The sequence below is a fragment of the Calidris pugnax genome, unplaced genomic scaffold (assembly GCF_001431845.1).
Source record: "Calidris pugnax isolate Ruff unplaced genomic scaffold, ASM143184v1 scaffold207, whole genome shotgun sequence".
NCBI lineage: Eukaryota > Metazoa > Chordata > Aves > Charadriiformes > Scolopacidae > Calidris > Calidris pugnax.
The window spans coordinates 419,012-434,585 of NW_015090931.1; the positions used below are offsets into that span (position 1 = coordinate 419,012).

Genomic DNA, 15,574 nt, shown 5'->3' on the forward strand with positions numbered 1-15,574 from the left:
ACATGAGCCAGCAATGTACGCTCACAGCACAAGCAGCCAACTTCATTCTGGACTGCATCAAAAGAAGCATTCTCAGCAGGTTGAGGGAGGTGATTCTGCCCCTCTGCTCTCGTGAGACCTCACCTCGAGTACTGTGTCCCGCTTTGGAGTCCTCAGCACAGACATGGACCTGTTGGAACAAGTCCAGACAAGGGCCACAAAGATGATTGGAGCACCTATCCTACAAAAGCAGGCTGAGACAGTTGGGGTTGTTCAGTCTGGAGAAGACTCCGGGGAGACCTTATAGCAGCCTTCCAGTAAGTAAAGGGGGCCTACAGGAGAGGTGGGGAGGGACTCTTCATCAGGGACTGTAGTGATATGATATGGGGTAATGGCTTTAAACTGAAAGAGGGGAGATTTAGATTAGATATTAGGAAGGAATTCTTTACTGTGAGGATGGTGAGGCACTGGAACAGGTTGCTCAGAGAAGTTGTGGATGCCCCTTGCGTGGCCCTGGAAGACTAGGTTGGATGGGGCTTTGAGCAACCTGCTGTAGTGGGAGGTGTCCCTGTCCATGGCCGGGGGGGTTGGACCTAAATGATATTTAAGGTCCCTTCCAACCGAAAACCAAATTTCACATCTGGCTTTGTAGGAAATCTAATGTGATATTAATAAGATTTTTTACAGTCCAAAGAGTCTCTATTAGACACAAACTATTAGACATATAAATAATTCTGATACTCTTTCATCTTAGGATGGACTGAATAAGTTACAGTGGTTTAGATATTATTGTATCTTCACTGGGAATTCTTTTTTCAGAAAGAAAGGCATTTTGCATTTTGGAAGCTCTGCTATGGATCAAAAGCTATGGATCCAAGTGCATCTTAGGGAAGCAGAAAACAGCAGGAAAGGTTCAGAAAGAGGGTTAGATGGCTAAGTAGATATTTTACTTGGCCACTGAAGTCTGGGTTTATATCCTGGCTCTACTGAAGTCAATGGCAAATTTGTGGCCTTCCTTTAGGCCTGATTTTTAACAAGAATCATGTGAACGCGATGTTTTTAACGGATAATGTAGAACTACAAATAACATTTTGGGAGTCCTCAGTTCAGAAGATTGAAATTTTGAGTTCGCAGCTGCAGTGAGACACTAGAATAGGACAGGGACTCCACATGCCAATCATCAGACAGCCAACCACAGAGCTGGTGACCTCAGGAATTGCAGCTTCCTGTTCATCCTTTCAGACTAAATGTCCCAGTTAGTAGAAATCTGAGACTAAGCTCTAACATGCTTTGGTGCTCAAACTCTCCTGAGGGAGCTACTGGCCTCTGCTTGGTGTTCAGATATCATTAACTTTCAATATATTTGCCTAATTTAAATGTCAAAATTCAGATGCAAGAAAAGGAGCATTAATTGAGATCATATCCTCTCAACCTCATGTCACCACCTCTTGTAATGGAGTCAAATGAGGTTAACTATGGATGCATGCTAAAGTTGGGTCACTGCACTGTTTTACTGCTAAGGATGCAACAGGGTCATTCACTTCTCCAATTCAAAGGACTCATATGAGGTCAGTTACTCCCTCAGTTAATTACTCAGGGACAATGCAAAATTGAATACTACTATACGTCCCACATTTGGGCTCAGGGGTCATGAGTCCGAAGCTCAATTACTGTTCCAATTTGCTACTCAGTAAACACTGGTGAAAATTAGTACTTACATTCATTTTAGATGAAAACCGTTGCAGCTCTGAGGAGAAAGACCTGGGAGTCCTGGTGGAGAACAGGAGGACTATGAGCCAGCAATGTGCCCTTGTGGCCAAGAAGGCATCCCAAGGCACATCAAGAAGGGTGGCCAGCAGGTGGAGAGACGTTATCCTGCCCCTCTGCTCTGCCCTGCTCGAGTACTGTGTCCAGTTCTAGGCTCCAAGGTTCAAGAAGGACAGCGAACTGCCACAGAGGGTACAGCAAAGGGCTATGAAGATGATTAGGGGACTAGAACATCTCTCTTATGAGGAGAGCCTGAGGGACTTGGGTCTTTTTAGTCTGGAGAAGACTGAGGGGGGATCTGATCAATGCCTATGAATACTTCAAGGGTGCACGTCAGGAGATGAGGCCAGTCTTTTTCCAGTGGTGCCCAGTAACCGCTCAAGATGTAATGGGACCAAACTTGTACATATGAAGTTCCATCTAAACATGAGGAGGAACTTTTTCACTTTGAGGGTGGCAGAGCACTGGAACACACTGCCCAGAGGGGTGGTGGGGTCTGCATCTCTGGAGACATTCAAAACGCGGTTGGACATGTTCCTGTGCAACCTGTTCTAGGTGGACCTGGGGTGGTGGGGTCTGCATCTCTGGAGACATTCAAAACGCGGTTGGACATGTTCCTGTGCAACCTGTTCTAGGTGGACCTGCTCTGGCAGGGTGTTTGGACTAGATAATCTCCAGAGGTCCATTTTCTCACTGGACCTTCCAAGGTCATCTGCAGCCAGTGCTGAGTAGCTGGAGGTCTGTGCCTGACCAGAATGTCAAATGTTATGAAACACCCAAGTAATGAAATGTTGTGAAACCTTATAAATGTTATGAAATACCCAAGAAATACGTGTAGGGCCTGAACAGGGACAATTGCTGACCTATTTTCATATGCACATGTACAAGAGTATGTCTAGATATGAACCCACCTATCCAAAACTTTGCAATTTGGTCAGCATAATTTAACTATTGTTCCAGACTGCTGGTCAGACACAACAGATACCAATCTATCTTCTACATATGCTGCTCAGGGACTATCTAAGGCTAAAAACTGAGCCACAGTTTGCTAGTGGAGATAAATGAAGTTAAGCAAATGAAATTTTTAATGCTTAAAGATATATTCAGGTCAAATACTACTTCAGTCTTCTTCTGAGGAGGCCGGTGGAGATCAAACACTGTGATCCGAGGTTCTCTGAAGTAACATACTAATACAGTTTTCCACACAGCTAGAGGGAAACTACTGTGAGACACAGTTTGCTCTTTGGGATCAACAGAGATCAGTTCCTGCCACATCTGTATACAGAGCAGTTATCTGCAGTCAAGCACAACTACGCTGTCTTGAACACAGACTATGGAAATCAAAAGACTTTGCCTTTTTAGTATGAAGTGGTTGCCTGAGAATGAGTGCAGCCTGAGATTCATGCCTAGCATGAGCTCTCTCTGCTCTCTTCTCAAATACAATACACAGAGGAGCTCACATATTATACCAATTTATCTGCAAGAGGTTCTTTCAGTTTTAGCACTGCCTGTGTTGATCAGAGGTCACCTGAAGCAAACCACTGTCCTCAGTTTGATGCACTGTGGTCTTTTGTAGAAAACAACTCTCCTTTTTTGTCACTCAGGGATTGTTTGAAGGCAGCCATAGCTCCTTGAGTCTGCAGGTCCCAGTCCCAGTCCCAGTCACATGGCATCGGCTGACATCACTGGGGAAACAAGTACATTGGGATCAAGAGCTCTTAGGATGTCTGGCAAAAATTAAGTAAAATTACAGGTAGAAAACCAGTATGATTGGACTCTTAGCAAGTTAATGTCGGATAACAAATTGAGATAAGCAGTTGATGTATCAGCTATTTGACAGACAGAGAGAGCTTGGAAAACAAGTGGGGCAGCAGGAGCTATGTGCAGGGTAACAAAAGCAAAAAGTCCTGCACACGGGATGGACTCCATGCAGCAGTACAAGCTGGAGGACAGCTGGATGAGAAGCAGCTTTGCAGAAAAGGACCTGATGTTTTTAGTGAAAAAAAAAGGATCTATGATTCTACCTTTTTAGTGAACAAAAAAGCGAACAGGAGTTAATAGAGTGTCTTTGTGGTAAAAAGTGTGTCAGGCCCCTCAGTTCACCAGAAGGCTCTGTGATCTCTTCTCCTCACTTGTAGTAGTTAAGCTGTATCTGCTCTGATACAGTGCAGCTGTAACCTGGGATCAGTTCATTGTGAATAGAGCTATGTAACAAAGGGTCTTTTGGGGAACCCTGTCTCTCCTCGTGGGAGTTGAGCCCTCAAGCTTGCTTTTTGCCTGGACTTGCTCCATGCCTGGCTACACCCTAACCTGAAGCATGTATTTCATGGCTTGATGTCAGACCTGACTCATCACTGCATCATTGCCTGGCAATCAGAGCTATCAATAGCAAGAAACACATTAACAGACAGGAATGAAGCCAGCAGAAAACATAGCCAGGGTCTTCTGGAAGCCCTACAGCAAGAGGTGCAGTGGACATAAGTTGAAACAAAGGAAATGGAAATTAGATATATGGAAACTTTTTCTAAAGGCAAAAGCAAGAATGATCAAATACTGGAACAGGTTGCCAAGAAAAGTTGTGAAATCTCCTCTGTTAGAAAAAAGCAAAATTTACCTGTGAAAGAGCATGAGCAACACGATCTAATTGTAACTGCTGTGTGGAGAAAGTTGGACTAGATAAAATTCAGAGGACACTTAGAAACCGAGCCAATCTGTGTTTATATGAAATAGAGGACAGTCCTGCCTGTCATTTGCTCTACAGAGATCGTGTGAGGTCAATGTGAGATGCAATTAGCTGCACAGAGGTCATTCAAGGTCAGTCAGCTCTCATTGCCTGACCAGAGATCATCTAAGACCATCAATGACCGGGGTCTTTGGCTCAGGTCAACCTCAGAGCCAATTATCTATGCAAGGAGTCATGTAAAGTCAAAACACAGCCCTTATTTCCTGTATAATAGGTCATTTAAAGTCTAATGTAAATCCAGCGAGTTTCACAGGGGTAAACTGAGGTCTACTTAGTATCAATTGAAGGTGAAAGCAGCCCTCATATTTTGTCCACGTATCATCTGAGGTTAACCTGACATGTAACCAGTTGACAACGGGTTCATTTGAGATTAGCAAAATCATTGGGTGCTCTCTAGAAGTCATTTGAAGTAAACCTGAGATCCATTTAGCTGCCTAGAAGTCATTTCAGGCCAAATGGGTTTCCTTTGCAATCTGCGGTCATTTGACATCAACATGAGAGCCATTACCTATTTGGGGGTCATTCTAGGTCAATCCTCAGCCCCTGTTTCCTTCCTAGGGGTCATTTCAAAACAACTTGAGACACAGTTAGAGGTTTCAAGTGTCATCTGAGGTAACCATGAGATCCAAGTACCTGCTTGGGGTCATTTGTGGTTAATGTGAGAATTAATTAAGCTGCCCATGATAACTGGAGGTCACCATAACTTCTCATAAAGGTCACCTGAGGACAACTTAAGGGCGAAATAACTGTCATAAGGTCATCTGATGTCAACCTGATAGCCAATTAACCTGTCTGGGGCAGGGGTCATGTGATATCATCATGAGACCCAGGTATACGTGGTGGTATTTGAGGGCTCTCATTTAGAGCGCAGGACCACTTGAGGTCAACTTGACATCCGGTTACCACCACAAGGGTCCTTTAAGGTCAACACTGTTCTGATGTGGAGGAGGGGCAATCATTTAAGGTCAAGCAGCCGGGGTTCATTTGAGGTCAAACAGAGAGCCTGGTAGGATTCATGTGAGGTCAGTGCAGCCTTTGTTCAGTGCCCAGCTGTCATTTAAGGTAAACCTGAGATCCAACTAATTGCTTAGCTTGTCAACCTTGCCCTCCCTTGGTGCCAAGGGGTCATTAGAGGTCAATCACAGTCCTTATTTCCTGTCTAAGGTCATCTGGGTTCAAGATGAGATGCAACTCTCACTACAGGGCCATTTGAGGTCAACCCTCATGGTTGTGGCACAGGTCAATTCAGGTAAACATGAGTTGTAACTAATTATGGGGGTTACTTGAGGTACAACTGGCCTTTGTTTGAGCCCCAGTGTTCATCTGAGGGCTGGCAAATTAGCTAAAAGGGGTCACCTGAGAACAACATGATATTGAATGATCAGCTTGGGGGGTAATCTGAAGTCAAGGCTGCTCTCAGTTGATGCCTGGGGTCACTGAAGGTCAGCTTTACACCCAATAAATTGCCTAGGGTCACTCTGTCACTTGTTTTTATTCCACAAGTTATTTGAACTCGAATTCAGAACAAATTAACCTGCATAGGAATCATCTGAGATGAGGCTTAATTCCAGTTAGTTACCCCAAATGATCATTTGAGGCCTACCTGGCCTCCCTTGGTGCCCAGAGGCCATCTGAAGTTAATCCAGACCACGCCTCCTTAGGGTCACTTGGTGTCAACCTTAAATCCAGTTAGCAGCACAATGGGTAATTTGTGGCCATCTCTAGTTTTCATTTGCTGTTATGGGGTCTTTGAAGACCAGCCTGGATCTCTCTTGCTCTCCTTGGTCAGTTGCTGTGCAATGGGGACATCTAAGTGTATGCTCCTTTCCCCAGTCCCTTAATTTGATACATAGAAGGTACCTGAGATCCATTTTAGGCCTCTTCTCTCTTCACCATTTTGTGGCCATATTCTGCCTCTGTACTCTGCTATGGTTCCTCACAGGGCAACTCCAGCCCTTTTGTGCTTCTCAAAGATTAAGAGTGGTCAGAGTCAGTTCTTCTTCTATGCTTTACAGCTATGGGCCTAATTTCAGGGGGTTGCCACAAGAATTCAAATCTCCTTTCTAAGTGGGTGCAAGCTGGGATCATCTATGGTCACCTTCTACTTTCATTCTGTGCAATAGTCAGTTGAGTTCAGTTAGATCCAGCAGGTGAGGTCAGCTCCTGGTTTGATTTAGGACAATTTACATAGCTTGAATTTAATCTCAGCATTTATAATCAGTTATAATCACCTGTTTTCCTTAGTGCTTGGAAACATATTATTTCTTTCTACACCCATCAAGAACAGAAAAATTTTGAACATGAGTTTTTATTCTTTTGAAACAGCATGAAATAGATTGACAAAACCACAACAAATACAAATCCATTTCTAGAAAATATAGATGTAATATCCCTTCTGTCTTTATTGCACTAACAATAAATTAATAACCCCAGCCAAATATACCACAACTACGAATAAAAGAAATTAATAAAACCTTCCTGAGAATGAGGTTTGCAATTTCTGAATATTTTTCATATGTTTAAGCTACATCTCCAATGCAGTAACTGCCAGAGACATATTTTGTTTTGCGTAATCTCACCTGAATTCCTAAGTAAGTTTCTTTTAAGCTCATATTAAAATGTGAATTTATAAATAGCTTGGTTTCAAATATTTTTTTCAGAACTTTACTGCCTGACTTATTTAAGCAAAATAAGCAGGATTTTTTTCCCTGAACCCACCAGAAGTATAAAATAAATTCCTGAATGTGCTTTTAAGCAAAAACAAACATAAAAACTAACAATCAGAAAAGTCATTCTGACACACAAGATTTCCTCTTCCACGCTAGTTGTCAAGCAGCTAGAGAAAGAACCCTGCACTGCATATCTTTCATTTCACATGCATCATAGTTTTAGTACGGGGCTTTTTGCTGTTCCCACTAAAGGCTGATGGGTTTTTTTTGATGTTTTCAGTGGGCATGGGCTTCAATCTGAGGTCAGTATTTAGACATAAAAGACAATGTAAAGAATTTATGGAATTTGTAGTAATAAAACCACCGAGGACTCAAAAGAAAGAAAAATAACTTTTTCAAATTATTTTAATTATAATTTATTACTGAACTATGACAAAGCTTGGGGGGAGTGGCGTGGGGGAAGGTCTTTACCCCAATGCCCAAATTTACAGTTTAGTGAAATGTGAAACAGCCCTCCCAAAAAAGTGCAAAAATAATGGTGAGGCAAAAATTAATTAACCAGCAGAATCACTGGAATTTTTCAACTTGGTGTCTCCACGCATGGAAAAATTAGTCTTGGATACAAGTATATAATGAAACAATTTTAAATGTCTCCTTTTCTTGTTTCATCACATTAATACTTCATACTGAGCAAAATTAAATATCACACATATTTATATCAACTATATTTTAACACAGATTAGTATGTCACAAGAATCCCCAAATTGAGAAGAAGGTAGGATGCACCTTGACTGGTACATAACAAGAAGCAGTAAGATGAATCTACACTGAGCTATATACTGCAGCAATTCTCACTAGTATTGCTATGAATGCAGAAGCCACTCACTCTTGAAGGCAACAGGAGGGTTGTCAAGAAAAGATCATCTGAAATATGACTTGTGCATATCTTGACAACAAAAAGAAACAAAAGGTACTCAGGCCCAGCCTGATGTGGAGTTTATATTTTGAGTCTAATTCATATGTGTTCAGAATTTATGGCAATGATTGAGAAAAACAACACAATCAGGGCCGGACTTAAATTGTCCCTGGCTTTAAAGACATATTTATGTGTCATTTAACTTAACTGAATTTAAAAGCATACTAGCAGTTAGAGATCCTTTAGAGAAATATCTGTCTTCAAAGTATGTATGTATGCATCTGAGCACATCTCTCCCTAAAGCCAAATTTAAAGACGATAATCACTGGAAGCATAACTGCTACCTTACCAGCAAAGGGATCAAAATCCACCATCATTCTGTAGAGATGCAATTAAACCATCTCCTTCACAGACAAGCTAAGACTTCTGACAAATTGAATTGCTTCCAAAAAAGCCAAAGGGACGTACATTTTTTGCAAAATGAATAGTATAATCTCATAAGGGGAAAGGAGAGGGTTTTCCACAAAAAAAATGTTAAAGAACTATTTTTAAAAAGATAAAAAGCAAGAAGAAACTCTTCAGGATGCCTCCAGGAACTGAAGGCATCTCAGCTGAACACAGTGTAGGTGATTACTTCAATGCTATCATCACATCATAAACAATATAAACTTGGAACATATATGTTCAAATGTATATAGACGTTTTCTAAACATACCAAATGAATGATAGATCATAACAAATATCCCCCTTGTGCATTAAAATTTACTATCAGCTGTGGTGGAAATATGATTTTGTTTCTTATTCAAGTATAAAATTTTCTGTTGACATTTCAAAATTAGGTATTTCTACTCAATAGAAAGTACAGAATTGCTTAAATGGTATATGTGATCTACAATACAACACTAGTTGTTTATATATATTTCTGCTGAGTACTTCATTTCAATCTTTACTCTAGAAAAATCATATTGCACATAATTGATTTTTGTGTTTTGTTAATTTCTACTGAAATCAGATGACACCAGTAGAAACAGATGCAGATGGTGCAAAAGCATACATGTACTTGCACCACTGTTAGACAAAAGTCCTACATACAGCATAACATTGACAACAAGAAGTTAAATACCAAATGGTAACATATTATTCATTGTGACTTCTAACATCTTTGTTGCCAATTACAACATTCTGGAGATAAAATATTATAAAGAAAAGCAGGTCCTGGATAAAAGTTGAATCATGTTCAAGGTTATGCTTTATGTTTGTATTAAAGACTAAAGATTTATCAATTTCATCAACCCAAAATGTGGGTCCAATAACCTAATCCTTCATTGTTCAACTTGTTCTTAGTATGTTAAAAGAATTGGGCAGAGAGGAACACAATGAAATTCAAAAAGGGCAAGTGTAGGGTGCTACACCTGGGAGGAATAACTCCATGCACCAGTACAGATTGGGAGCTGACCTGCTGGAGAGCAGCTCTGAGGATTCCTGGGAGTCCTGGTGGAGAACAGGAGGACTGCAGAGCCAGCAATATGCCCTTGTGGCCAAGAAGGCCAATGGCATCCCAGGGCACATCAAGAAGGGTGGCCAGCAGGTGGAGAGACGTTATCCTGGCCCTCTGCTCTGCCCTGGTGAGGTCACATCTGGAGTACTGTGTCCAGTTCTAGGCTCCAAGGTTCAAGAAGGACAGCGAACTGCCACAGAGGGTACAGCAAAGGGCTATGAAGATGATTAGGGGACTAGAACATCTCTCTTATGAAGAGAGCCTGAGGGACTTGGGTCTTTTTAGTCTGGAGAAGACTGAGGGGGGATCTGATCAATGCCTATGAATACTTCAAGGGTGCACGTCAGGAGATGAGGCCAGTCTTTTTCCAGTGGTGCCCAGTAACAGCACAAGAGGTAATGGGCCCAAACTTGTACATAAGAAATTCCATCTAAACATGAGGAGGAACTTATTCACTTTGAGGGTGGCAGAGCACTGGAACACGCTGCCCAGAGGGGTGGTGGGGTCTGCATCTCTGGAGACATTCAAAACTCGGCTGGACATGTTCCAGTGCAACCTGCTCTGGGTGGACCTGCTCTGGCAGGGGGGGTGGACTAGATGATCTTCAGAGGTTCCTTCCAACCCCATATCATTCTGTGATTCTGTAAGTCAAAATGAAGCTCTCATATCTATCAACTATATCAGTGACTATTGTTTAAACCACTAATCCATTACTTATACATTCTTGGTTTATCTCTGCATCAAAATCAACAATAAAGAGAAGTAATCTTTCTGCAATTGCCTGGAGAGCCTCCTATGCCCAGGGAAAATTGAGTATGGGATTAAGTGGGCTCTGCCTCTGAAAATGAATTATTTGCAAGTGTATATACATTCATTTATTTACTAAATAGCAGAGAGAGAAACATCAAAGTGCTCTCCTTCAGAAATATGCTTTTGACAGTCCTTTTCCTAAGGAAGCACCATAATCTACATTAAAAAAAAAGAAAATAAAAAAAAAAAGCACTGATAAGATAGCTTTTTCAGCTAATGGGTGACCTGCTCCTGGCAATTCATTGAACTGTACAAGAAAGACTAACACAAGAGCATGGAAGGGGAGTAATTAAGGACATTTTTTTCTATTCCTTGCCTATAGGGTCTGTTGAGGGCAGACAGTTGCTGCACTCAGACACCTGTGTTTTTTTCTTTTGGACTGACCCATGGCAGTGGTAAGGGGCAGGTTTTTGAGCACTCAAGCACGTGGACTCTGCTCACATGCTTCACAGCCGCGTGTCGTACTCCAAAGGCTCATCTGCATCATCAGCTCCTCCAGTGCTTGTCTCCATTTCTATTTCAAAGGCTGGACCAACCCTTTCCAGCATGTAGTCACTTCTCAAATCTATGGCAAGAAAATAAATACGACGATGCATCCAAGTAAGTGTTTGAAAAGCGCATACACCCTAGGCAGCGTCCAACCCAGTGACTGGTGGCAATCAGTTAGCTATTTTCAGGAGGAAGAACATCTGCATCAGGGCAAACCAGAGCGAGGGAGATGAGAGCCCTGGGGGAATCCAAAATGGTGTGAGCTGATACGAATGAACCTTCCCTGACTGCATTCATTCAGCTTATTTTCCCCTCTATTATCTCTAGCTTCCACAGACACAATTGATCAAGAACAATAATACTGCAGTTTCTGTTTCAGAATCAAACAGCACTTATTATTCCATGTAGGCAGTGAAAGGAAGGAGCTTTCAGCTATAAAAAAATAGGTGGGTGGAAATTCATCCAGAATAGCAATCTATTTTGGCTTTGAGTCTTTTAAATCTGCCCCACATCAAACAAAAACACATTCTATCAAATCTAACATGAACAACAGGCAATCCAACTTCAGCAAAGTAAGGCCTGCAGTGTATAGGACTCTATCCCAGAGCCAGGAAACCGCCAGGGAGTTTTTTGCCAGCTAACACATTGCCAATTTTTACATCATTACTTTCTCTAATTCTAAAATTTATTGCTCATGCTATCTGTAGTGATGACCCTGGAAAAATGAGCTACCATTTTGCAAAGCAAAGGAAACAATTAAACAGGTAGAAGTTTTCATGCTGAATTCTAACATCAGGTTGATAGGCTCCAATTGCTACACAACTGCTGTGCAAAAGACCCTGGTAAAAGTATTCTCATATCTGCCTTTATCCGGAGAGAGTGTGCCTGCTATGATCTCTCAAGCTCAATAGGATTTCAGTTCTTGTCTTTATAGCACACCTAGGCCTTGGCCTCCTTGCAGTTAAAAACTTATACATACATTCAGAATTAATCTTTACTTTGCATACCTGGAAGTTTCAGCCTCCTGCAGCAAGAGTTACAACGATGCTTTGTGATGAAGTTTCTTATTGCACCTTCTCCTAGGTTTGCTGGTCCAAATACCATCTTTCCAGATCTAAAAGAAATATTAAATAATCAATGAACGCAAAATAAAACAACTGTAGGGGAGGGAGATGAAAATGTTTTCTGTTTTTTTAAATGAGTGATGTTAGGCCTTTGTACAAAGACATTTAAAGCCTAGCGTACATCACAAGATTCTTAGCTCAGGGACAAGAAAACTGCCAATTCTGGTAAAGTATTAGCCTACATATAACCCACACGACTTTCCTTCTTGCTGCATCTAAGAGATGCTCTAAAGGCAGACAGGACAGACACAGCAATCCCTACTAAAATGCTCAAACAAAATTTGGGGACAGTGACATTTAGACGACACACGCCAGAATCTGAGTGACTCTGACGCAGCCACCGCTCATTCTCATCAAACAAATGGTTTGGTTCCAGCAGGCACCTGGGAACAAACAGCAAGGACTTACTTTTACCTTATTTAAGAACAGAAAGCCAAAAGCAAGCAGAGCCCTAGTCACATCAATATGCAACACAGAAAAAAAAATGCAGTACACTGTTGACAAGCAAGGCTTTACAATTTATTGGCTTCTTCCTATGCTCATTTCCATGTGTCTGCACTCAGGCCAATTCAGCAACGTTACTAGGGGATCCGTTTGTGGAAATGTATTGCATATTCTGAATGAAGCTGACACAACTACAATCAGAGCCAAGCTATATCCACACATGTATTAGAATACCACATAATTATAATAGATTCTTAATGTAGTCTGAAAGATCAGTGTTCATTAATTTTAATATTGCGGCACCATTACTCCTAAGAATTTAATTGACATTCTAGACATTACGGAACACAGCACACAAGAAACACTTCCAAAGAAACTTACGAATGCTAGTATTTTATTTTAATGATATGCAGAGTGGAAACAACACATTTTAAAATCAGAAATCAATTACAGCTCTGAAAAGCTATAGAAAAAGTTCTTAACTCTCTCAAATCTGTCTGTAATCCACCATAACAAAATATATTGTCTCTAAAGAAAACAGTTTTCAAATATGATACACTCACCTTTCACACAGGAAAAAAGCAATGATCAGCCAAAACTACTGTACAAAGCTTAATATCTCTCTAATTTCTGGCAGACACTAAAGACTACCTGTCTCCTGGATCATCTGAATGACTCATCTAATCAGCCTTTACTGCAAATTAGTACATCAAACGAGGCAAGAAGTGAAATACTACTTATGTGTCATATAGACAGCTTAAATGACATAACACTATGTAGCCATTTCTATCCATTGGTATAATCTACAAAATGCCAGTAAGAATAGGACATACAAAAGTATTTTTCTGGGGGTGGGTATAGGAAATTGAGAAGACTTCACTAACTCCAGGGCTACAGAACTAGTCTGACACTTCCTCTGACCTAAGCATTACTTCATGCAAAGCGCAGCAAATAGCACAAGACAGACCGACAATTTTCTCACACTGTTGTGAGATGAGATAAACAAGAATACTGTGTGCAACCCCAGCACTAGCAATGGTTCAAAAGGAATACTGCATTTAAATGTGAAAAACTATTTCAAGAAATATGGGAATGAATTGGGAAAACAAGAAGAATGACCAGCAGTCTAGAAATCATGACATGCATGATATGACTAGGGTATAGCCTAAAAAGAAAGACAAGAAATTGAAGGAAAAGATGGTGACTATCTTTGAGCTGTTTGGAATTTTTTTTCTCAACAGTAGATAGGACCAGAAAGGAACGTTTCAAGAAAGAAATCAGGAAAAATCTTTCAGACAGTAATGATAGCAAACTATTGAAAACAAATGGTCTGGGAAGTTTTTAAGGTCATTCTTGGAAGACCTTAAGATTTGTCTGTACAAGACTTGTAAAGCCAGGAATGAACTGCCGCAGAAGAAGAACCAGCTTAATTCTTTGGGTCCTTGTTCTATAAACAAGGACCCAAACTGTCCTGGCTTTCATGTTTCTCAAGCAGGTGCATTAACGACAGCTAATGGGCTTAAAAAAACCCAAAACATGATCTTCCTTTTGTGCAGAACCTTACCTAATCATTATGCTCCATAAATGCCATGTTCGCCATACTGGTCCTGGCCACCAGGCAAGTAACACAAACTGTGCTGATGCAAAGAGTGCTCCTTATAGTCCAGAGCTACAAACTTTCAAATCAGACAATAAGACATTTACAGGGCTTTACTGATGGAAGGTAAAGGATTGTGGGGGGCTTCATGGAGAGTAGTGTCTTTCCATGGAGATGTCCAAGTCATTTATTCAGGATTTTTTTTTTTTAGATTTAACTTCCAGCCCACCTGTTTCAGTTGTGCAGGTTTCTAAGTTCAGTTCATGCAGATGTTTTGTCTACTGGCAGCATTGTTTGTCTGGAAGTGCACAGCTCGGTAAATATTCTTTAGATTTGTTCTTCAGAACACATACTAACGATTAGCTTCAGAGAACATGGTCTCCACTTGTTACTGAACCCTTCAGTTCATCACTATCTGCTTGAGAGCCTTCAGAAAGGAGAGTAAGAGACGACTCCTTTTCACATTTGTAATGACATTTTTGACCGCCGGCGCCCTTTTTTTCACCTCTCACAGCAGGCCTAATGTATCAGTTCTTTCCAATTTGAAACTCAGCCCACCATTTTCCTCAACTCTGAATCTGCTACACAGACACTTGGCACCCAGCATCTGTGAAAGCTTTACCTGCAAGAATGTAGTTGTGGATATGGTAAGTAATACACACTAAAAAGAGCATCCAGAGTACTGCTTTTGAGGTAATTAAGGGAAATCTTTTTGTGAACATTATATCTGCATAATTTTATCATTTCACACATCCTATGCAGTGCACATGGCTAGATCTTCAATTGATGTTAAATATCCATGAACTAACGTTGATTTACATCAGCTCAGGATCTGTCCAAGATGTCACAGTATCAGGCATACTTTCTAAACAGATCTGTTATTTTTTGTTCTGGTACTGTATATAAAACCATGACACAATGCACTATCACAGAGCTAGAGATCACATTTAGCCATTACAAAGTCCATTTCAAGACAGCACGCAGGATGCATGAAAGAAAAGACTCATTACAAGATAATGACATGAGCCACTAAATCAATGGAATTAAAGATGCAAACCATAAATAATTTAAGTAGTGCTACAATTTGAATCAGCCCTGTCAGTCAGATGCCATCTATTATCTCCCAGGCTTCTAAAAGAAGGTGAGCTCAAAGCAACTTTTGAGGCAGCACACTGGTTTTGATTAAATATCACACTTACAAATGAAAACTTAAAACAAATCTTCCTACTGCCAGAAATGTTCTTCTTGTGAGCAAATGAAGGTTAGAGCAAAGACAGTGCTTTTACATTGTTATTGTTATTACTATTTCAGAAAGCGCTTCTTCAAATTGGATATCTGTTTGCTGCTTACAGAATCCATCCACGTTTCACCACCTTATTCCTTTAGATCCCTGAGTCAAAACAATATAGTTTCAAAACTTGCTGTTCTGAAGATTTCCCTGGACGTAAGAAAATCAAGTTGGTTTTGATTAATTAATCAACACTTGCTCTTTAACTAGGACTTAACTGTTTTGCAGATGATAAAAAACAAAACAACAA

The 15,574-nt window shown here is 40.7% G+C and overlaps 1 protein-coding gene across 1 annotated transcript in view; it reads right to left on the bottom strand.

The window, feature by feature from the left end:
- Positions 1-10,238: 10,238 nt before the first annotated feature.
- Positions 10,239-15,574, bottom strand: part of TRPM6 (transient receptor potential cation channel, subfamily M, member 6) — an 82,963-nt gene continuing 77,627 nt past the window's right edge. The window contains exons 40-41 of the mRNA XM_014951643.1: positions 11,879-11,985; positions 10,239-10,947 (exon numbers count right to left, since the gene is read on the bottom strand). Coding sequence (XP_014807129.1) covers positions 10,829-10,947; positions 11,879-11,985 — 226 coding nt within the window. The 3' untranslated portion in view covers positions 10,239-10,828. The remainder of the gene's footprint in view (positions 10,948-11,878; positions 11,986-15,574) is intronic.